Source organism: Pantherophis guttatus, chromosome 2 (assembly GCF_059756535.1).
Source record: "Pantherophis guttatus breed Tessera chromosome 2, ASM5975653v1, whole genome shotgun sequence".
In the NCBI taxonomy this organism is placed as follows: Eukaryota; Metazoa; Chordata; class Lepidosauria; order Squamata; family Colubridae; genus Pantherophis; species Pantherophis guttatus.
In genome coordinates this window covers 118,692,203-118,714,739 of record NC_142064.1, presented here as the reverse complement: position 1 = coordinate 118,714,739, position 22,537 = coordinate 118,692,203, and the positions used below count along the sequence as shown (strand labels likewise).

Below are 22,537 nucleotides of genomic sequence, written 5' to 3'. Positions count from 1 at the left end.
CAGTGCCAACAGCAGCAGCTTTCTGGTTCCAACACAATTTTGAGAAATTCATCCGAAGGTTGCTAAACCAAAGTCTGTTAAATTGCTGGTCTACTGGATGTTAAGCTAAACCTTTTTTAGACCGGGTAGTCTGATCAAACGGCTATTAGGAATGGTAATAGGTTTATCTTATTTTATCTTATTTTAAAAGAAAAATAGGAAAACAATTAAACCATCTTGGACAATTATTCCTACTGTAGGCTTCTCTTCCATAAACCTAACACATAAACAGCTGCAATAACAAAAAATCATTTCAATTTCTTATCTTTACCTGTCAAATTTATTCTTGTTAAACTGTGAATGCATTTTTCTTTGGATCAAAGGTATTTTAAAAAGTGGCAAATTGCATTCTCTGAGAAATTAGCATTAAAAAGTCTATCAATTATAGATCATTTTATTAACATCTTGGCTCCATATTTTAATGTGATTATTATCAAATTATTTTCTAATAGGTTACTTTTTGTCTATCCATCCCTTTTCCGGATCTCAAATGTTCTTTTCTTGCTGTCCTTTATTATTGGTTATTATTTTATTACTGAAGTGTGTCTGTTTCATTATAAACATAAAGAAAAAGATCTACAGTACCTGGATGCTTGTCTGGTCTTTTATATAAGTTTGCAAATAATGTATTTCTTCTTTTTTAAAAAGAAAACTATATTCTCAAGAGTCACAAGAAAAGACTGCCCATAACTTAGATTTTAAAAAAATAGAGTATAGGGGGTGGGAAGCATGGAAAATTGATTGTAGAGAAGAGGAGATGTAGGTAGATGCAGCTTTTCTTATTATTTTAGTAGCATAATAATCCTGAACAGCAGAGACTTCTTCTCTAGTCATCACCCACCTTCAGGTTAGGGGGGGGCCTTTTCTCCCCATACTAAATTTGGGGCTACTTCAATGCTGTTGGCCTAATTCCCCACTAGCTTAGTAATCATCTTCACTCTGTTGTGGTCTCAGTATCACACTGTGATAGGCTTTGATACAAGAGAAGGCTGTGGGAGGGACGCGGCGGCGATCAATCAAATTGTTTTCCAAGTGCACAGACACAATGTTCGAATCTTCTGACACTCTCGTGTCACAGATAGAGTTCAGGGGCACATGCCTAGCAGAAAGAAAGAATAAGAATACATAAAATACATAAAAAGGACTCATTGAGAGTTTTGCAGTACATTCTGTAACTTATCTCCACAGTCCTTTAATGTGGAGCAAGGTTAAAGCCCTTTCAAAAATTGGAGGACTGAATTAGCTAAGGCCCCTTAATCACAAATTACTGAGACTGGACTGGCTGACACTTCCTGGCTCATTTTAGAACAAGGTACAGCTGCTGGGAATCTGCTTTTCCATAAGATGCTACTTTTGAGAGCTTTTCTGTATAAGGCCCCCCTTAACTCTTCCTGGATTAGGCCAAAGTAGGAGTGTTCAAACTTTCCACTTTGACCACCTGGATACCAACAGAGAGGCAAACAAGATTATATTGCAACAAAGAATTAGGAAGTCCAGCATAACAACTTCATCTCTTTTCCTTGGGACCTCTTGCTAAGTAAGAAAGAATGAGCACATTTCCTGCCTCTAAATTGAGTTTGCTGCAGCAATAAACTTTGGAAGAATTTAACAAGAGCTGTTTTGTGTATGCCTCGTAGGTATAATACAGGCTTGGAACGGCTTGAGCACCACTTAAGATTTTGAGGAGACTGATGCTGCTTGAAAAGTAACTTGTATACTACTTGCTTACTGGATGCATTCATAAATAAATAAATATGGATGCATTCATAAATAAATCAATATGAAGCAGAAATGACCGATCACCAGCATTCTTTCCTACACAAAAGTCACCTTGATTAAGAGTCAACCTGGGATTCCTCAGCTTTTGGGAATATGGAGGAAAAAACATAAAACATGGATGCCCAGAAGAGAGCAGCTGTATCACGTTTTCATTTTCATTTTCCCCCACCTATTTCTTTTTGCATTCAGGGTAACAATTGGCCAAACCTACTTAAAAACATAGCTGAGCCCCTTCCTTGTACATGATAAGAATGGATTCAATCTTTTGAGGGTATCTAATATTGAGATGAGCACTTGCTGTTTTTTTCTAAGGCACAGGTGTCAAACTCGCCATGTCACATTGCCATCACTTGACGTTTCACGACATTTTTCTCTTTTGCAGAGCTGGGGTGGGCATGGCCTGTGTGTGACGAATCCAGCCTGCAGGCCGCCAGTTTGATACCCCTGCTCTAAGACAATATTTCTTCCACTGTTTCTCTCAACTGCCCTCTTCCCCAGTCTCCAATAATATAATTTCTCCCACAAAAAAAGGATCCTTGTTTTACAGAAATATTTTGGCAGCTCCTGCCCCAAACTAGATACTTGACTTACAAATAATGACAATACCCCCAGAATATGCCCAAATTACCCCATTGTTTAAGATTCTTGTAATTAGCCCCAGTTTAATTAACCTCCAATTTAAGAACCACTGCTTTAGGGGTCTAGACCTCCCTCAGCCAAGCAACTTGTGCATTACAGTTGAAGAGTGTTTGAGACCTAAACCCTTGGCTAATAAAGAGTATTGGGGCATATGGTCCCGGAACATGGGATCAAACCAGGGGTGAAATCCACTTACCTTCGCTACCGGTTCACAAATGGGAGTGCGCACGTGCGCTAGCTTTGCTCACGTGCAACACCTCTGCATATGCACAGGACCTTCTGCATATGCGCAGAGCTAAAAAAAGGGACGTGATGACATCCGGGTGGGTGGGCGGAGTCTCCCACTGCCGGCACTACCGATTCGCCCGAGTCGGATAGAACCGACCGCATTTCACCACTGGATCAAACCCAATTGCCTCTGTCCAAGAGCTCCTTCTACTAGAAGAGTAGACATGCAAGACACATACTCTTCCTCCAGTACTCCGATTACCCTTCCTCAAAAGCGACCAAAAGCAAAACAGAATCCCTTTACCGGATGTGGTTGTGGCTCAGCCGTAGAACCTGCAAGCCCTTTAAGTTGATGATGCCACGGGGAATGGCCTGGAACTGATTGTTGTCCAAGAGCAGCTCGGCAAGCGAATGGTACAGCCCTAAGAAGGAGACGGCATGGACGCCGTCATCCCGCAGCACATTATGGGAGAGATGCAGGAATTCCAGGCCAGGCTTCATATGGGCGAAAACATAGCCGGGGATACGTTCGATGCAGTTGTGATGCAAAGTCAGCTGTTTCAAACGTCGAGGCAGAAATGAGGGCACATGTACTAAGCGGTTGTGAGACAAATCTAGTACCTCCAGTTTCCTGGAAGTGAAACAAACACAAGGGTCCATCGGGATTATCAACCGCAGTTATCACTTTTCTCTGGAGATAAAAACCATATCCAGATATTTAGTCATGCTCTATGACCGAGAAGAAGAAGAGCTCGAGATGGGTCTGTGCAACTAGAGGGAAGGCTGAAGGGACACTGGCACTATTAGATGCAGAGAGCAAGAACTTTTTAAATCTGTCTTAGGGATGGTTGCTCTTTTTGTATCCTGTATATATGACATTTTACTCATCCTCAAAGGGGCAAAATAAAAAGGAAAGAACAGAAACCAAACTCTGTTCCTGCATCCTGGCCAGGACCTGAAGCTATGGAAAACACCCAATGTTTCCTTCCACTAATCAGTGGGGGGGTCAGTCAGCTTCCCAAGTGGATTTGGAGCCACATCTGGCACGGCCATTAGAATTTATGGAGATGCATTGCAAAAGCTCTTTTCCACAGTCATTGCGACATAATGTCCTTTCAAAAGGCAGACTGCTGCATCACAATAATGGACTTTTTGCTACTTTAAAATGAACTATCAGTAGAATTCCAGCCAAGGAACAGTTCTATTGCTCAGTCGAGACAAAGCAGAGTTATGCTGATTTGATGTCTACAAACATTTTAGTGGTTAAAAAAGTGGATGGGAGTGTTTATGTAAACCACTAAGCTAAACCCTCTCACTTGCTTTTCTTGAATGCTGTTTATTGTCTCTTTGTAGCTGATCTGCAGCTGGGTTGCAATATGCCGTATACAACTTTCTGTGTAAGGGAAATCAATAAAATATTTATTTATTTTTTACAAAAGTAAGCCTTCTTCCATTAGCAATCCTGGCCTGCACTGGGCTGATGATGTGACATCATAATGCAGGCAATCAAATCTGGCAATGTGGTGATGCTTTACAAAATCAAGGCAGAGTGAAACCAGGCAGAGTGAAATAGCTTTAATTATGCTTTCTGACAGGAGGACCATGTGGTCAAATGAGCTAAGGGAGGTTGCTGGCACAAAAACTGTATCAGAGAACACATGCACACACCCCCAAGCATTGCCAAAACACACATATCTTGGTGATGTGTGCTACAATATGAGTTTTAATTTGTTTTTGTAGAACAACATGTTTTAATCATCTCACTTTTGGATTGTTGTGATGTTTTACATGGGATTGCCCTGAAGACCTCACAGAAACCGCAGTTTTTCCAGAACTGGGGGCAGAGTTGTTATGCCTCACTATGCCCATGTAACACCTCTGTCTAAGAACTGCAATGGCCCCTGGTAGGCTTCAGGGTAAAATTTAAGGTGCTGGTCATCACCTATATAGCCCTTCATGGCAGAAGGTCTGGTTTCTTCAGAGCCCACCTGTCTTCCATAGCAGCTGGCCATCCTATATGATCTGGCAGATTCTGCATGCTCTGGGGCCCATCAACTAAGCAATGCCTCCTGATGGGATCCATAAAGCAGATCTTCTCCACTGTAGCCGCCTATCCTCTAGTCTGGAATGATATCCCTCCAGAGACTCATATGGCTCTCCCTGATCTCATTTAGAGGAGCCCTTAAGATCTGGCTCTTCTCCCAGGCTTTGACCGCGGTGGGTGGCAGATCTCTCCAGGGTGCCTAGTTTGTATGATGAGGGATGTGTTGTTTGCCAGACACTTTTTCTGTATTCTATGTAATGTTTCATTTTAAATTTTGAATACTGTATGCCACCCAGAGTTAGGCAGCTTATATATTAAATTAAATTTTAAATTAAAATTAAATTAAAACATATGAGCCACAAAAGTCATTGCCGTCTAGGGTCAGACTTAACTGAACAGAGCTATCAAGTCAAAGAAACCCACCCCCTTTTACTCAGTGCAACAAGCGCGAAGGGCAATAACCTACCTTAACAGGATAACAGGGCTCGCATCTTTGACCTTAGTCTAAACATAACATAATGTAATATGACATAACGTAGCATAACATGATGGAGTACTCTTATTGTAATGTGTTATGTTATGAAGTTATGTTATGCTGTGTTTCCTGTTACATTATGTTATTGAATCTGGTGTAATTTTTCATTCTAATTGTCAACTCAGAAAATGCAGGACTATTTTCTCTAATTCTCTCTTGAAAGAAAAGTAGTGTTAAATTCACTTGCAGACTGCTATCATTTCCACCACTGCTCCATCCTTCAGAAGCCATCCTGCCATGAATGCACAAACATCTCTACTTCTGCTGATCTCAAAGTGGAGATCTCAAAATGCTGTTTGTGCATTTCATCAAGTGTTAGGAGCCGAGCCACATTTCCTCCAGTTGACCAAGAATAGGGTACCGAGAATATCACTCAGTCAAGGTTCTATCCTGAACTGCTCTGACTCTTGAAGTAATGAGCTCCCCCCATTACCTTTGCACACAAAAAAGGGGATTGCTGGCAAGTCCCATTTTCACAAATGTTTGTTCTGCTTCTGCAGAATCCAAGGCTTTTATCCAAATGAGCTTTTGTCAAAATGATGAAATCTGCATCACAGAAGCTCAGCCATTTGTATACATGTGTAAAGTGTCACTCACAACGCATATAGAAAAGGAGTGATGTAAGACTGATTTTGTCATCCCCTTCCTTAATCCTCCTCCTCAAACTAATGATGCAACATCTCTTTTATCATGTTATACCGGAAGAAACCGAGTCATTCTTATGTGGAAAAATTTCCTGGTGGATCTTGACAATTGTTACCATATGCATTAGCTGTTCTTTTCCTGGCAGGACACCTAGGTCTTTAATAGCTGTAGAACAGGCAGAAACTCACAGTAGTTACTTTTGCCTACTAGTGAATCAAGGTTCAAAGAAAAAGAACAGGCAGTCTTGAATTTCTGATTATCATCACATTTGCAAGTGGGGATGACTGGCAATCCTAGCCCAAAGATAAGTAAATTTTAGCTGTTTCCTAGGAATGGAAAGACTGTGTTACTCACAGGAGGTCAATCCAGGCACGTGGAGCAATACGATCCTCTTCCAGCTTATTGTTGCTCAAAACCAGCACAGTGAGATTCAGGGTTCTGTTGAGGACACCCTCAGTCACTTCTTCAATGTGATTGGAATCTAGATGCAGCTCCTGGAAGTAGATGAGATGATGCAGACACAACCAGAAGCATCTCAGCCACCATATTCCCCCTGCCTTTCCTATCCTGCTTCCCAATCTGCTCTGCCTCATTAGCTGACATAAATATGTCATTGAGGTAGAATCCATAGAGAGCACTTCTCTACCTTGCCAACTATCAAGCACAGAGGGAGACAGGTTAAATGAGGCTAGCCATTGATCTATTTCTGAAGGGAACTCAGAGTGATTTATAGATAGGAATGCAGATGGCAACATAAAGTCCTCTATCTGCTTTATCCTCTTATTGCTCTCTTTCTTTAAATCAGATTTAGGTAGTTTTTCAAACAGAGGAGTATGAAGTTGTGACCTGTCAGTTTCCCAGTGAGAAGGACAGCCTTAATAATTACCAAAAATTTTCCTGAACAACCACCTCCAGCTTTTCAGAGCTCACATAATGAACCACTGATCTTCCAGATTTTGCTTTTAGCCAGGGCTAGGTGGTCAATATTTTCCAAACCAAGTGTTGGCAGTACATCAATTACAACTGTTGCAGAGGTGGTATTCAGCAGGTTCTGACCAGTTCTGGAGAACCGGTAGTGGAAATTTTGAGTAGTTCAGAGAACCGGTAAATACCACCTCTGACTGGCCCTGCCCCCATCTATTCTCTGCTTCCCGAGTCCCAGCTGATTGGGAGGAAATGGGGATTTTGCAGTAACCTTTCCCTGGAGTGGGGAGGGAATGGAGATTTTACAGTATCGTTCCCCTGCCATGCCCACCAAGACACGCCTACCAAGACAAGACACGCCCACCAAGACACACCCACAGAACCCGTAGTAAAAATATTTGAATCCCACCACTGAACTGTTGGGCTACAACTCCCATCACCTCCAATCTGCACACAATGGAGATTGCAGTTCTGCAAATGTGGAAGCATGCTAGCTTGGGGAAGTCTGCATCAGGAGTTATATTGTGATCTAAATTTAAGGTATTCTGCTCACCTGCAGAGATGCAGGCAAACCTGATGGGATAGTCCGAAAATGGTTCCGGTCTAGTCTCAGATACATAAGCCTGCCGAGGGCCCTGAAAGCAGTAGGGGGAACATTGCCATCATGCAGCTGGTTTCCTTCTAGCTCCAAGGTGAGCAGCTTGAAGAGGCCTGTGGAAGAAAGAGACAGAGGCAATGAATGCCTTTCAGAACTAGGTAGAACAGTGGTGGGTTGCCCCTGGTTCGGACTGGTTCTATAGAACCGGTAATAAAACCGGAGGGAGGCTCCGCCCACCGACTCCGACATCATCAGAACACTTCTGCGCATGCGCAGAAGAGCGTGTGCGCGTGTGATCTTTGCTCACACACGCATGTGGCCCCATTGCGAACCAGTAGTAAAGGTAAGTAGAACCCACCCCTGAGATAGAACCACTTTTTTGAAAATGCACAAATCAGGTGGAAAATAAGCTGTAATATACATTTTACAAAATGCTGCTCAATGCTAGAATGGCAGTGATAAATTGTTGTTAGTTGTGAAGTCGTGTCCGACCCATCATGACCCCATGGACAAGGTTCCTCCAGGCCTGTCCTCTACTATCCTCTGGAGTCCATTTAAGCTCACGCCAACTGCTTCAGTGACTCCATCCAGCCACCTCGTTCTCTGACGTCCCCTTCTTCTTTTGCCTTCAATCTTTCCCAGCGTTAGGCTCTTCTCCAGTGAGTCCTTCCTTCTCATCAGGTGGACAAAGTATTTGAGTTTCATCTTCAGGATCTGGCCTTCTAAAGAGCAGTCAGGGCTGATCTCCTCTAGGACTGACCGGTTTGATCGCCTTGCAGTCCAAAGGACTCGCAGGGTTCTCTTCCAGCACCATAGTTCAAAGGCCTCAATTCTTTGGCACTCAGCCTTTCTTATGGTCCAACTTTCACAACCATACATTGCAACTGGGAAAACCATAGCCTTGACTATACACACTTTTGTTGGCAGGGTGATGTCTCTGCTTTTTAGTATGATAAATAGAATACAGTATAAAATACATTGCTTATTCCCAACCTCCACATTAAGCCAAATCAAATTCCATGCTCCCATAGCCTCCTGAAATCAATAACTTAAAAGACTAACACAAAAGGTAAGGGCGTTGTATTTCAAGCATTGCATGGATATACACCAATTATAAAAAAGTTGGTCCAGCTAAATGGTAATATTTACATAACATTACTAGGCAGCTTTGGCTGATTTTGAAAAGCTTAGCCGAGTCAGACCAGATTAGTGTAAGAAACAGCCAGAAAAGTTTTGAGCTGTAGATTAAATTGGAAAATGCAAAAAGCACTTTCTAGTTTAACCTACAGCCTGTTGGAAACAGGCTGTGGCAAATCACTGCAGTATTGCTGCCAAGAAAATGGATCAGATGTGCTCATGAAGTCTCAAAGAGATGCACTCAACTTGAAGGTCTATGGAGATTCTCAGTCATCCAGGTTGTCTCAAGGGTGCTTTTTCAAAAGGCAGCTGGACTTTTTTTTTCCTTGAGGAAGAAGACATTTCACTTCTCATCCAAGAAGCTTCAACAGTTCTGACATAGTCCAGTTGTCTTTTGAAAAAGCATCTTTGAGACACTCAACTTGAAGTAGATTTTATAAAAGAATTGGTATCTTTTCTCCTTATTTTAGAAGAAGAACTGAGAGAGGAGATGATAGGTCTGTAAATGCCTTAGAAGACTTCAAATTGAAGAAAGTCAAATCTTATTCTCCATCTTTACAGACATGGGATAATAGATTTAAGTTATAGAGAGGCAGATTTTGAAAAGAAAACAACAGCAATTCAGCACTGGGACAAAATGCTCAGACATAATACAAATTCTCGTTCACCTGATGTGTTTAAGTGGAAGCTAGAAGCCATTTATTAGTGATGCTTTAATTTTAAGTTCCTGCACTGATCCAAGGGTTGGACTTGATGGCCTATAGCTCTTCATGGACCTTGCTTTTGTGTACATCATCTTCTATGTAACCTACAACAATTTGGCAAAGAGAGGGGAAAAACTACTCAACTGTTACTTAACCCACCACTGGAAAATCTTTTAGAAGAAGGTTAAAAAGGAAAAGCTAACATTCCTGGTCTTGGTAATTCCAATTTTGTAACAAAGGACCTGGCAATTTTAAGCAAAAAATGAAAAAAAAAATCTAAGTCATACAAACGGCAATCTTGTTATGTACATAAGCCCCATTTCCAGAAGGAAATATGAAATAGGAACTAGTAGACCATATTTTATCCTCAGAGAGAAGATAGAAACAAGGGGTCTCTGTTAAGTGCAAACATAACAGAATTTGCTTACAGTAGGTCCAGTGTATGTGTCAGCTTCCTGTTTACATACTATTTATCAACTGGTAACAAGCTGCTCGGAAAGCAAGCTGCACATCCAACATGGGAGGTCATAGAAGAAGAAAAAAGTAGACCAACAAATGCTGTCTTAATTCTGGATTGACTGGAAACCTCTACTTAATACTGCTTGGGTGAAAGGGTACACTGTAATGTGTGTGCTGTATTAAAGACAACGTGATGTTGTGATTAAGACATTGGACTAAGGCAGAGGTCTTCAAATTTGGCAGCTTTATGACTTGTGGACTCCAACTCCCAGAATTCTCCAGCCAGCTATGCTGGAGGCTGGAGAATTCTGCGTGTTGAACTCCACAAGTCTTAAAGCTGCCAAATTTGAAGACCCCTGGACTAAGGCCATAAGAACCCAACTTCAAGTCACTGTCTCTGAGCCTATCATACTGTGCCATACTGTAGATGTGGAACATAATAACAAAGAAATGTCATAAATAAATATGTATACCAGATATGTCCTTATTCTGGCTTTCAATTTTCAATTGAGGAAATACCTTTTGTGTGCCTATCCGAGTCAATGGCATTTAGACACATGGATGCTGTTAGCAAAATGAGTTCATGTATAATAATGGCAAGTCCTATTATATAATTGTTCTACTGTCTACATCTTGGTAGCACATGTGTTGCGTAATGTGTAAAACTGCAGAACAGTGATTTTTCCCTAACGTCCTACCCTTCAGATGCATTGAACTATACAGCCTATCATCAAATAGCAGCATCTACAAAAAAAATATGGTCACCATGATGTACCTGTTCCCAATGCCTGATGCAATTTATAGCAACTGTGTAGTGATACTGTCACACCCATGTTGTAATTTGTCCTCTACCACATCTCTAATCTAACTAGGACTTCTGGTAGTTGTAGATCAAATACATCTAGAAAATGGATCGCTTGGATACAAGGTTGGATCAGTGCTTCTGTATTTCTTTATACTTCAAAAACTCAAAATCAACAACAACCAGAGTTTGAAGCTAGATGTTGGCTGGATTCCCACATGAAGCTAATTCATAATCTAATATCCTTAATGTGGCTTACCTAATATGTAAATCTAGCCACTACTTATGGTTTGTAAATGATGATTTATGAATTAATGTCTTGTGTTAATTCAATCAATCGTGGATTTGTCAACACGGTTAAAAAGCGTGGATTAATACATAAGTGGGTACATGTTCCATGGGACTTTATGTGTCCCAGCCCTCCTTTTTATAACCTAGGACTGTGATGGCGAACCTATGGCACACGTGCCAGAGGTGGCCCGCAGAGCCCTCTCTGTCGGCACGTGTACTGTCGCCAGCTGCTCTTCTGGTTTCTGGCCCGCACAGGTCGTTTTTCAGGTGATTTTACAGGCCTTTGGGGGGCTGTTTTCCGGGCTGTTTTCAGGCCATTTTGGGGCCATTTTCAGGTTGTTTTCAGGCCGCTTTTTGGGCCTTTTTTGGGCCGTTTTCAGGCCGCTTTTCAGGCCTTTTGGGGGCTGTTTTCAGGCCGCTTTTCAGGCCGCTTTTCAGGCCTTTTTGGGCCATTTTCATGCCACTTTTTGGGCCAAAAATGGCCCAAAAAATGGCCTCAAAACAGCCAAAAAACAGGCATGCACGCCCAGGCCAGCTGGTCTTCGGGTTTCCGGGGCTCTGGCGCACATGAAGACCAGCTGGCCAGCGCGTGCATGCATACTGGCCAGCTGGTCTTCGGGTTTCTGGTGCTCTGGCACGTGCACATGCATGTATGTTCCGGTTTGGGCACTCGGTGCCAAAAAGTTTCGCCATCACTGACCTAGGGGGTGAAGGAACTGAGCAATTTTAAGGGACATACTTTTAGCAAAATATATGAAACACCATTGTAACCCCTATTTCTTTAGCGCAGCACATTCTTCTGGAGAAAAGGAAGCATTATTATGTCTAGGACACGGCAGTATTACATAAATCTCTCAGAGAAGTGGATTAATACACTAACCTCTCTGGCTAGCAAAAGTTCTAGAATTTTGAAATGAAGGCCCCTGATTACATGCAGAGTTTGTCCATGTCCCAGGACTTTTTGCTGTTTTTGCTATCCTAGGAAAAGGCAGTTTGTGAGAGGTCTCATACCTCTGAAGCTCTGTCTCTGAAGTCCTGCTAAATTATTGTCATTCAGTTTAAGTTCATGTAACGAACTTGGCAAGGCTGGGATTGAAGTGAGCTGGTTCCCATCCAGATTTAGACGCTTCAGTTTGGTGAGGTTCTGCGTAGGAAGAAAGAGGATTGACAACAATAGCAGAAAAGAAGTAAGTAATAAACATTGAAATATCGCTGTATTGCAAATAGGCAAAACAAGGTTCAGTAGCAGTGGATGTGCTCTGAATATAAACATGGAGCAGGGAACTGGGCCATGGGACCGGATTACTTGTGGGCCATCTTTCCCCACAAGAGGGGAGTTATAGCTACCTGTCTTGTGACATCCAGTAGGAAAGGCATGTTCCAGATCCCGACTGTTGGTGCATCTCCAGACAAAAGCCTTTTCTGTTGTGATGCTCTCTGGAACATCACTGCCCCAGAGATTAGATGTGCTCCACCCCTGCTGTCCTTTTGTAATGTAACACCCTAAAAACCTGGTTTTGTTGCTGAATCCAGGGCCCAAGATGTGGGACTGAGTCCATCTCGTGGTTATGTTGACTGCATTCTTAGTTTTACATCAGCTCCTATAATTGTTATTTATTGTTTTTCCATGTTTGTTCTGTTTTTATTTTCTGTTAGCCATGCAGAATCATATGTTTGAGATGGGTATAAATTAAATACATAACTAAATCTCTGGTCTAAATGCTGCATTGCCTGCACTTTCAGCCTCATTTCATACAGGTTTTCCACACAGGTTGAAGAGATACCATAGCAAGTGTGTGAGAGAGAGATGAGATGGCAGGGAGTGAGAGAGAAATGGGACAGCAGAGAGAAAGACAATCTGGCAAAATTACCAAATGTCATTTATCTACAACTGTTACCTACCTATTGACTATAGCTTCTGCTTTACTTTCCCCACAGCATTTCTTCATACGGGTTTTCTATGCTTGATTCAAGAACCCTTAAATTCACTCCTCCCTGGCATTTTCCCCTTCCATTTCAAATAGCCCTTCCTTTCCAATTACCTTGAAGGCTTCTGGGTGCAGGCCGGTCGATTTCAGCTTGTTCTTGCTGAGATCCAACCATTCCAGATTAGGTAATCCCAAGAAAACTCCAGCTGGGATATTGTTGATTTCATTCTCTGGGGGCCGTGGGGGAGAGGGAAATGTGAAAGGTTACTGTCTTAATTAGAGACTGTTTGAATTCTTGAACTACATGTTACACAGTCAGGCAGTATTTGATTCCAAAGGAGAGTAACTGTGTAGGAGTTTCACAGGAGAGGGTTGGGGTTTTTTAACCATCAAACTCACATGCAGCAACTCACAAGATCAACCTACAGCTTTTTCCTACTGCTGAGCAGAAGGTGCTATTCACTCATCCTTGACCTCTACTGGCACTAAATGAGTTGCCTTCATAGCTGATCTCTTTTCTGCTTCTACCCTGATTAGATTCATGCAGTGCATGACTGGCAAAGTGATTGGTTGATTCTTCCTGCTTTGCTGCCCTCCCTGTCACCAGCCAGCAGGAAAAAAACATCTGCCAATCACTGCACTGTACAGGGAACCGGTTGTGCCTGATACCAACTGTCTGATGCTTGGTCTGGCCCATTCCTTAAACTCACCTCACAAGTTCAACCAATTGTGACATTCCCCCCTCCTCCCCAAAAAATCATAATAGTAAGAAAATTGAGTTCCTGCCAACATCTCCTGAGGGGAAAATTCTTTTATTCGGGATTTGTTTTCTTTCATTCTTTTATTCAGGATTGTTTTCTTTGTTTTCTTTTTCTTCAGAATCATGTGAAGAATTTTAGTGGTTGAGACTAACTTTTGGGGCATTTCAATAGAATTTCACCATTAGGCTATTTCAGCCTATTACATTACTCCATGATTCCTGCCCCAATGGCATCCTATTGTTGGTAGCTTTCCCAACATTTCATGTGATACACCACTCAGTCTTTAGGCACTGAACAGCAGAATGACAATGGAAGAGTCAGTGTACACATCAGAGTGAATTTTCCAATGAATGTCTCTTTGATCCATTTTGCCCATTACTAGCGACCTGTCTTTGTTGTCAGAGGTGGTGAGAAGTCTACCATTTAGATACTTGAGGCTATTTCTGGATGGTGTTAAAATTAAAGAGATATTTAACCAGATGCTCAAGGAACCTCAATGGGGAAGCTGAAGGAAGTTGAAAATCACCCCCACTCTCACTGTGCCTTTTTTTTTTTTAACCTACCCATGGTCATTCTGTTTTTCTGTTTAGGTAAGAAAATATCTCTGAAATGATGACCTAATGGCTTTCTAAAACACAGTAGCTAAGTACCCACAATATGCTGAACCCACTTTGCATAAATGCCTATGGAGCTTCTCAGTCATCCAGGTCATGGTTGTCCCAAAGGTGCTTTTTCAAGAGGCAACTGAACCTTCTGGTTTTTCTTTGAAGACATTTCGCTTCTCATCCAAGAAGCTTCTTCAGCTCTGACTGCATGGTGGGCAATGGAGAAAAAGCACCTTTGGGACACTTTGCATAAAACTTCATAACTTAGCACAACCAGGCTTAGATATATATATATATATGCTCCATGGCATAGGGCCTAGCTATCTTCGAGACCGCCTGCTGCTACCGACGACCTCCCATCGACCTGTGCGCTCCCACAGAGAGGGCCTCCTCAGGGTGCCATCAGCCAAACAGTGTAGGCTGGTGACCCCCAGGGGGAGGGCCTTCTCTGTGGGGGCACCTACCCTCTGGAATCAACTCCCCCCAGAGATAAGGAGAATCCAGGACCTCAGTGCCTTCCGTCGTGCCCTTAAAACCCATTTTTTCAAGCAAGCCGGGCTGGCTTAAGAAGAAATTTTTAAATGTTTTTAAATGTTTTAAACGTTTTAATTGGTAGTGAGTTTTAATTGGGCCAAATTTATATATCTTTTAATTGTTTTTTAATATTTGTCTTGCATGTTTTTTAATTTTGGCTGTACACCGCCCTGAGTCCTCAGGGAGAAGGGCGGTATAGAAATTCAATAATAAATAAATAAATAAATATATGACTCCATCCAGCAGAGCACTTAGAACAAAATTCAACAGCTGAAAATGGGTGCATGGATGATTCAGTAATTCACCTGCCAGGTAGAGGGTTTTCAGAACAGAATCAGTCAGTTTAGGCACGTATTTCAAGTTGGCATTCCCACAGGCAATGGCGTGTTCAGACAGCAAGCAAGTGGGAGGCAGGGAAGGCATGATGGACTTCTGCTTTTCTTTGGGCTTTGCAGGCTGCTTTTTTGGTGAGCCTATCCTTCCTTGGGAGATATTTGTATGAGGTAAATTTTGTCCTCTCGTAGTTTTTGATTGGGTGATATTCCCCAGCTGAGCCTGGACAGTATTCTTGCTTTGTAGGCCATGTTCAGTTCTGGTTAGGGCCCGGCTGACATTTCTATGGGGAGACCCTGGCTCCTGGCTGGGTAATGACCTGCTTGCGTTCCTGTGGCAAGGGCTCTGGGGCTTGTCTTTTGCTGCCCAGCTGGCATTCCTTGACTTGCTGCTGAGTCTTTTTCCTGGGGATATTCCACTAGCCACCCTCAGAGATGAAGTGAGCTTTTCCTGCAGAAGGGACTGACTAGCATTTCGTGAGGAAGTTGTGGAATCCTTTCTATCTTCAGTCTGGCTACACAGAGTAACCAGTCCTTTTGCCAGCTCTACTTGAGTGCCAGTTCTCTTTTTGCCAATCTTCTGGAAGGTTCCCTGCTTTTCTCCAGGAAGCCTCACGGTGACATTTGCAGAGGGCATTCCCTGCAACTTCCCTTTTGGGGGTGGCCTGGCATGCTTCTGGAGAAGTCTAACCTCTTTCTCTCTGGGTGCATGAGGGCTGTTCGTAGTGCGAAGGCCATGTTCCTTCCAGGTCACTGTGCGGTTGTCATTTTCCTTGAAAGTGCCCTGAGCTCTTCCTGTTGATGACCTATTGGTCTTTCTTGATGTGGAGCGGTTCTGCTTTTGCAACAATACCCAGCTGGCATTTTTGTGGATAAATCCAGGGTCGTTTCTTTCTTTTGTCCGAATGACATATTTATAGACAGAAAAAGAGGATGTCCAGTTTTCACTTCTATGCCGAGGGTCTAGAGCTTGTCCCGTTTCCATCTGAGCCACAGTCTTACATTTGCAGGCATCTCCTTTTCTTGCCTTTTTCTTGTGGATGACAATGTCTCCCTGCATTGGTGCTGTTGTGGTATGATTCAAAACCAAACCTGCAGAAAAGGAAATGCACACTGAAAGGCAGAGCCAGATTGCAATATTTTAGAACCTAATGTCTGGAACCCCTTCTCGGCTGACACAGAGCCTAGCACTTAATGAATGACCTCAGAGCCAATTAAGTACAGGCATCCTTATTCAACCTGGACATAGAGTGTAATTAAACAGGCATTCTCCTCTATGAGCCCAGCATAGCTCTTGAAGAATTCCAGTGAAATCTGCTCAGATGAACCTCCTCAGTTCAGTCTTCCACCACACAGCCACTCTAAATGGTCCCTGAAGTCTTAGAGCTGCTCCATGCACTGTTAAATTTCTGTGATCTGCACAGATTATTTCCAACTTGTTGTCCAAAGGATTTGGACTTAATTGGGCTATTTTAACCGTTACCAAAAATGGTATGGGCTAATTGATATGAATTCTAACCAAGTGTTATGCACACAGCAATTATTTCTGGAAGACGCGGGCTGAGCCATTTATTAAAATCAAGACATGTTTGCGGATGAATAATTGGCCATGTGCATTTAGAGCAGCGTTTCTCAATCTCGGCACATTTAAGATGTGTGAATTTTAATTCCCAGAATTTTCCAGCCACCATTTGTGGGAATGTTCTGGGAGATGAAATCCACACATCTTAAAGTTGCCGACATTAATACTGATCTGGTGGACTCCAAGGGGCTACTGTATGGAGGAAAAGATTGGTTCCGTGCCCCGCTCCATTGAGCCAGTTAACCTCGCAGGTTTGCTGTGGAAAAAGAATGGCAAGGAGGCGAACTATGTATGCCTCCTTAAATTCCTTGGAGAAAAATAGATACATAAATAAACAAATGTGTTGGATCTTTGCCAATTTACTATCAGCCACAAGGAAATTGCTCTTCCAAGGAAAAGTATCTGCTGGGTGGGTGGTTTTTTTCATAGAAAACATACTTGCAAAATTCTCATTAGAAAGTAGATAGTAGCAACAATCACCCATCACATTGCTGTGATGGTTCTATGTTGAATTTATATGTACTGATTCATGTACAAACAAGCCTCTCTCATTAATTTATTTGTTAGTTTGTTCCATTTACATAGCTGCCCATTTGCCAGGCAACTGGCAACTCTAGATATATGAAATCATTTCCCCTTTTCCAACTAATTGATCCCAAAGAACCAACAGTCTTTGATTTTGTATTCAAGCACCATAATTAAAGCAGATTAGAAATCCGGCAGCATCTTAATTGTAAACATTAAAGAGCCATTCAGAGAGTGAGTGACCACAAAATGCAATCTTTTGATGTTCCAAATGTGTGAGAACATGAGGAATCATATGTCAGGATGTGAGTGTCTTTGTGTGTGTGTGTGTGTGTGTGTGTGTGTGTGTGTGTGTGTGTGTGTGTGTGTGTGTGACTCCTGGCAACTGCCTGGATGAGTCCCTGCAGTTTCCTTGGCAAGATTTCAGAAGTGGTTTGCCTTTGCCTGTTTCCTAGAGCTGAGAGAGAGTTACTGGCCCAAAGCTAGCTTTGGGTCTAAGGTAGGACTAGAACTCATGGTATCCTAGTTTCTAGTCTGGTGCCTTAATCACCACCCCAAACTGGCTCTCTAAATTCATTGCCTTGAATAATAAATGAACCCCTTTATAAATAATGGGGGAATCACAGGGGATCATCTTTAGCAATAACTACTCAGAAGTGAATCCCACTAAATTTTGTTGGATTTATTCCCCTAATAAGCCTGCTTGTATCTTACATTTAGGAGGTCAAGCTGAAAATAGAAGTTCTGCAGATTAACTGAGAGGCTGATTTTTTTTTTTTTTCCCTTAACAACTTGTATTTCACTCATACCTTCTGGCTCATATCTGTTCCTTGCTTGGGTGAGGCTGCTGTTGGTCTCCAGGCCATTAGCTTCTGGTATAGCATGCAATGCACTCATGCTCTCTGTTTTCTTAACACTCAGCACTTTCTTCCCAAATCCAACAGACTCCCCCACTTTCTTAGCTCTGTCTCCTTTTTTCCATGTTTGGTCATCTTGACGAATTGGCACCTTTCTCTTCAAGGCATTGTTCTTCAGGATGGAAAGCTTCCTTCTTCTCAAAGGCAGCTCCTTTCCTCCACCAGAAAGTTTCACTTCAGTGGCAGCAGATCTGGAGAGCTCTAGAAAAAGAAGCAAGAAAAAGTGATTTAGTTAAGGGTTTCTTTCTTTCTTTCTTTCTTTCTTTCTTTCTTTCTTTCTTTCTTTCTTTCTTTCTCTTTCTTTCTTTCTTTTAATATACCCTCTGCACTCAGTTTCAAAAAGTCCTGTTATGCCTTCCTCAACACCCTTCAATGTGTGTTGGACCTCAAGTCCCACCATCCTTAACCTGAATGGCTCAGAACAAACAGTAACCTAGTTATGTAGAGAGGAACAGTTCCCCCCCCCCCTGAAAAAAATTAGAAGAAGGAAGCTGATTTTGCTTTTGAAAACATGGCTGGTCTTGAAAACACTTTTTTTCTTTTCTTTTCCATTTCTATGGGGAAAGCAAAACACAGCCTGTCATGCTGTTAGCCACTAGATGCTACACATACATTCAGTTTGCTAAGAGAGAAGTCCAACATCTTGCCCTCAGGATGATGTATCTATGCTAACTCAAGTATTGCAATAAAATATGATCTAGAAAAACATGACTTGTTCATTATTGGTTTGTGGTGGGAATCCAATCTTGTCTACGTGACATTGACACTGGGTTCACTTATCACACCAAGCCATAATTTTGCTCACAATCCCCTCTTCCCCCTCGTGACCTCTTGTCTGGACAACTGTAATGTGCTCTACATGGGGCTGATCTTGAAGAGCATTGGGAAACTTCAACCGATGGAGAATGCGTCTGCACAGGTAATAAAGAGTGTTGGGTATATGTAACTCCACTACTTCATGAACTGCAGTGGTTGACAGTGTGTTTCCAGATACAATTCAATTCAAAGTGCTGGTTATCACCTCTAAAGCCTTAATGGCTTGGGGCCAGATTACATAAGGGAGAATCTTCTTCCAGTTGTTTCAACCTATCCACTTCAGTGAGGTTGGACATGCTGCAGGTCCCATCAGTCAAGGAATGTCAGCTGGTGGGAACCAGGAGACATGCCTCCTCTGCCATAGCCCCTGCCCTCTGGATTATTCACCCTTCAGATATCAGGATAATCTCCAAATCCTGTTGGCCTTTCAGAAGGTCATGAAGACTTGGTTGTGTGCTTCAGCCTGGGGCCCTGAGTGTGTTAAGGGCCCCACATCCATAGTAGCAGCTTTACTTGGCATCATATACAGTATATTTATTTTATACTGTTTTAATAGTTAAAGTAATTGTTTTTATATTTTATGATGTATGCCACCCAAAATCACTTGTTGAGGTGGGTGGCTACAGAAATCAAATGAATAAAATAAAAAGTAAAGTAACAGTTAATAATGATTTTAAAAACACAATTGCTTTGATTCAGACATATTAAATTGAAACTAATCAAAACAGGTTTTGGTTTCATGTAATGTATGAATAAAGAGGAAATAACTGTTTTGACATCACTAAAAATGGATACAGAAATTGGGAGGTGGATCAGTTACAGTATGCTGATCGCTGGAGGAACTTGTTATTCTTCAATTCTCTGATTGAAAAAAAAACCTGAAAATGCCATCAGACCTATAATTTCTCTTTGCATAAGGAATCTGCCTATACAAAGATTATCCCAAGAATTTTAAGAAAACTTGAAGAGTCCTTATTTTGAAGAACATGGCCATTGCAAAGAATATCCAGAAGAGCCTTTTCTGATCTTCCACTACCCAGTTTGGATGGTGTCACTTTGGGAATGGATAATCTAGAAAGAAATATAATTTGGATCAAAAAGATCTTGTAAATTACTCCTGGACTTTATTGAAGTTGACAATAGAATCTATTATCCAGACAATTATCCTCTTTACTGAATAGAGTCAAGTAGAAGCTAGAGAGCCATTTGTCTGGGAAGCTTTGAATTTGGTTCCTGAATTGAGTGGAGGTTGGACTTGATGGCCAAAAATTGTAACCTTTCCAGCAATCTTGTTCCCAAGAAGTTTCTGGACTTTATTTATTAAATTAGTCCTGCACATGATGGGACTGATCCAGAAACAATCCAAGCCAGGCACTGATTGAAAGGGGATGTAGAAAGAAGGCCAGGCATTTTTTTTTTCTAAAACAAACAAAAAAATCAGATTAGCAAATCCAGAATTGTACTATTCTTTGGTTCTGTGCTCAGCTGCTGCTCAATGCTGATTGTTTCCCTGTAATTTACTGAATGTAAAATTAAAATAGAAGCACTCATATACCACATACGGTAATATAGAGCTATGAACCAATGGTGCCCTGCACTGAACTGGCCAATATCTTTGCATATTATTTAGTAACAAGTAAATTCTATTCAGCAAAATTTCTTGCCAATAATTAAATTCTTTAAAAATGTTTTCTACTTTGTTTGCCCAGGGCTGGGGACTTAACTGATGAATAGCGTGTTTCTAACACCATGAATAGCTTTCTTTAATTGCTTCAACATCAGTTTCTTTTTCCTTGTGGTTACCAATTTTCTTGCATTTCATTTTATGTAATAAAGCAGTACCTTTTTACTTAGAAAAATATAATGAAAAAACCCTAATAATTAGAGAAATAAAACCTATGTGACCAGTAGAAAGTAACAGTGTGATTCTACATGTTTGCTCAGGAGTAACTGCCACACTGTTTTATGCATTTTTACTCCACCGTAAATGGAGTCTCTGTGTGTGAGTTGGTCAGCTATATAAATTTGTTTAATAAATAAATAAATGTATTTAAAATTTCAGCCTAATAATTATGCTATTCACAAGGCAATTAGCAGGCAGTTTTGCACTAATTTTCACCTGCCATTAAAGTTAAACTAGAAAATATGAACGTTTTAATTAAAGTCATGGGAATTCTGTGACGCCTCCGGCTGCAACATGTAAAACTAACCCCATGTTACAAGTGGAATCTCTCTCCCATTTATTACCATATTGCTGTCTTAATTGTTAGATTTAACAGATGAGTAGGCAAGGAACAGTGTGGATGGTCACATCCAGAGTAGGAAAGGGGAGGAGCGGAAAGGATGGACAGAGTAGAAAACAGAGTAGCTTTCAAAGTTAGCTTTATCTAGAAATGGTGGTTTGATGTCATTCACTGAGGTAGCTTCATGGCCACCTATCTCACCTCCCCATTATTTTTCTCACAACTTTTTTTTTTGCCTGAAGCCCCTCCCTTATAAAGTTCCTACCATCCAGCCCAACCTTTTCCATGACTCACCTTCCTCCACATCCTTTCCCAGGTTTAGCTCATTCTCCGTCAGCTGCCTTTGGCTTTTCACTGGATGGGCTGACACCTTTAGATCAGGAGAGAAAGAGGAACTCAGATCCCCAACTGATCTGAGCTTAGGCTTATGTTTGGGCTTATGTCTGACAGCCCAGTAAGTGGGAGCCCAGAGGACCAAAACAAAGAGACCAAGGAAAAAGAACCTCATCGTGCCTCAGTGCAGGCTTCTCAGTGCAAGCCTGCTATTCTCTAGGTTGGGATCTCTCAACTCCACCTATCATCCTGTACAGTGAGAGGTTTTATATTCTTCTTCCCCTCAACTTTGATGAGGGGGAGGAAGGAGGAAGCCAAGCAAATGGAGCAAACACTCTGGCAGTCCAGAGGGCACTCGGCCATTTACCACCAGTTGGGAATCTGACTTGCCTAATACAGGGGACTTTCTCTATTAGTCTTTGGCCAGGCTCCGAGGTCTCACACATTCATGAATGGCTGCTTCTGTGAGTGTACACAGCCAACTATTGTCCAGAAATCCATGAACTGTTTCCATCAAGAAGGAGGCATGATATTCTCAGAGCTAAACCAGCCTGTGTCTGCACAGGGCCAAGGCTGTGACTACTGACATCAGTATCTGTCTCACCAAGCACCAGTGCTGATTATTGGTCAAGCCTTGTGCAGGAGGTAGGATATTCATGGTCTGCTTGGTGTTGGGCATTGAACATCTAGTGGAGGTTCTCTTGAAGGAATCTCCCATACCGATGTAACATATAAAGGTCGATCCATCTGTATCCCCTGAAGCAAAGAGACACCAAACCATGATTTTTCTTGGCATCTGGTATCCAAATGGGGGAAAAGGGTGTGGCCTACATGGAGTTATTTTGGACTTGTTTTCCTAGAAACCTCTAAGCCATCATTGAGTTCTATTGCCTAATTTGGAAAGGAGAGATTAGAACACATGTCATCTTAACAGCAGCAGTAGAAATACAAGCAACCTACGTCTGCTTCTGTAGCAAAGATTACAGATGAGAAACGGTCTGAGCAGTTTCCATTTCTTGACTTTCTAGAGTAATAGACCAATAGACCTCATGGCTTTTAATTATTTACCACAACAAGAAATCTCCCAGCATATGAAAGAGGGATGACAATCTGTGTGATCATTCAATCTATCATTCA

General features: G+C 41.8%; 1 protein-coding gene across 1 annotated transcript; it reads right to left on the bottom strand.

Annotated features, from left to right (window-relative positions):
- Positions 1-249: 249 nt before the first annotated feature.
- Positions 250-22,044, bottom strand: LOC117675500 (uncharacterized). The gene is made up of 9 exons (XM_034434201.2): positions 21,362-22,044; positions 17,901-18,209; positions 14,958-16,076; positions 12,867-12,982; positions 11,836-11,968; positions 7,387-7,544; positions 6,264-6,403; positions 2,990-3,316; positions 250-1,138 (listed from the first exon to the last, which is right to left on the bottom strand). Exons 1-9 carry the CDS (start codon positions 21,573-21,575, stop codon positions 961-963), a joined length of 2,694 nt encoding a protein of 897 aa, XP_034290092.2. The 5' UTR covers positions 21,576-22,044; the 3' UTR covers positions 250-960.
- Positions 22,045-22,537: the final 493 nt, after the last annotated feature.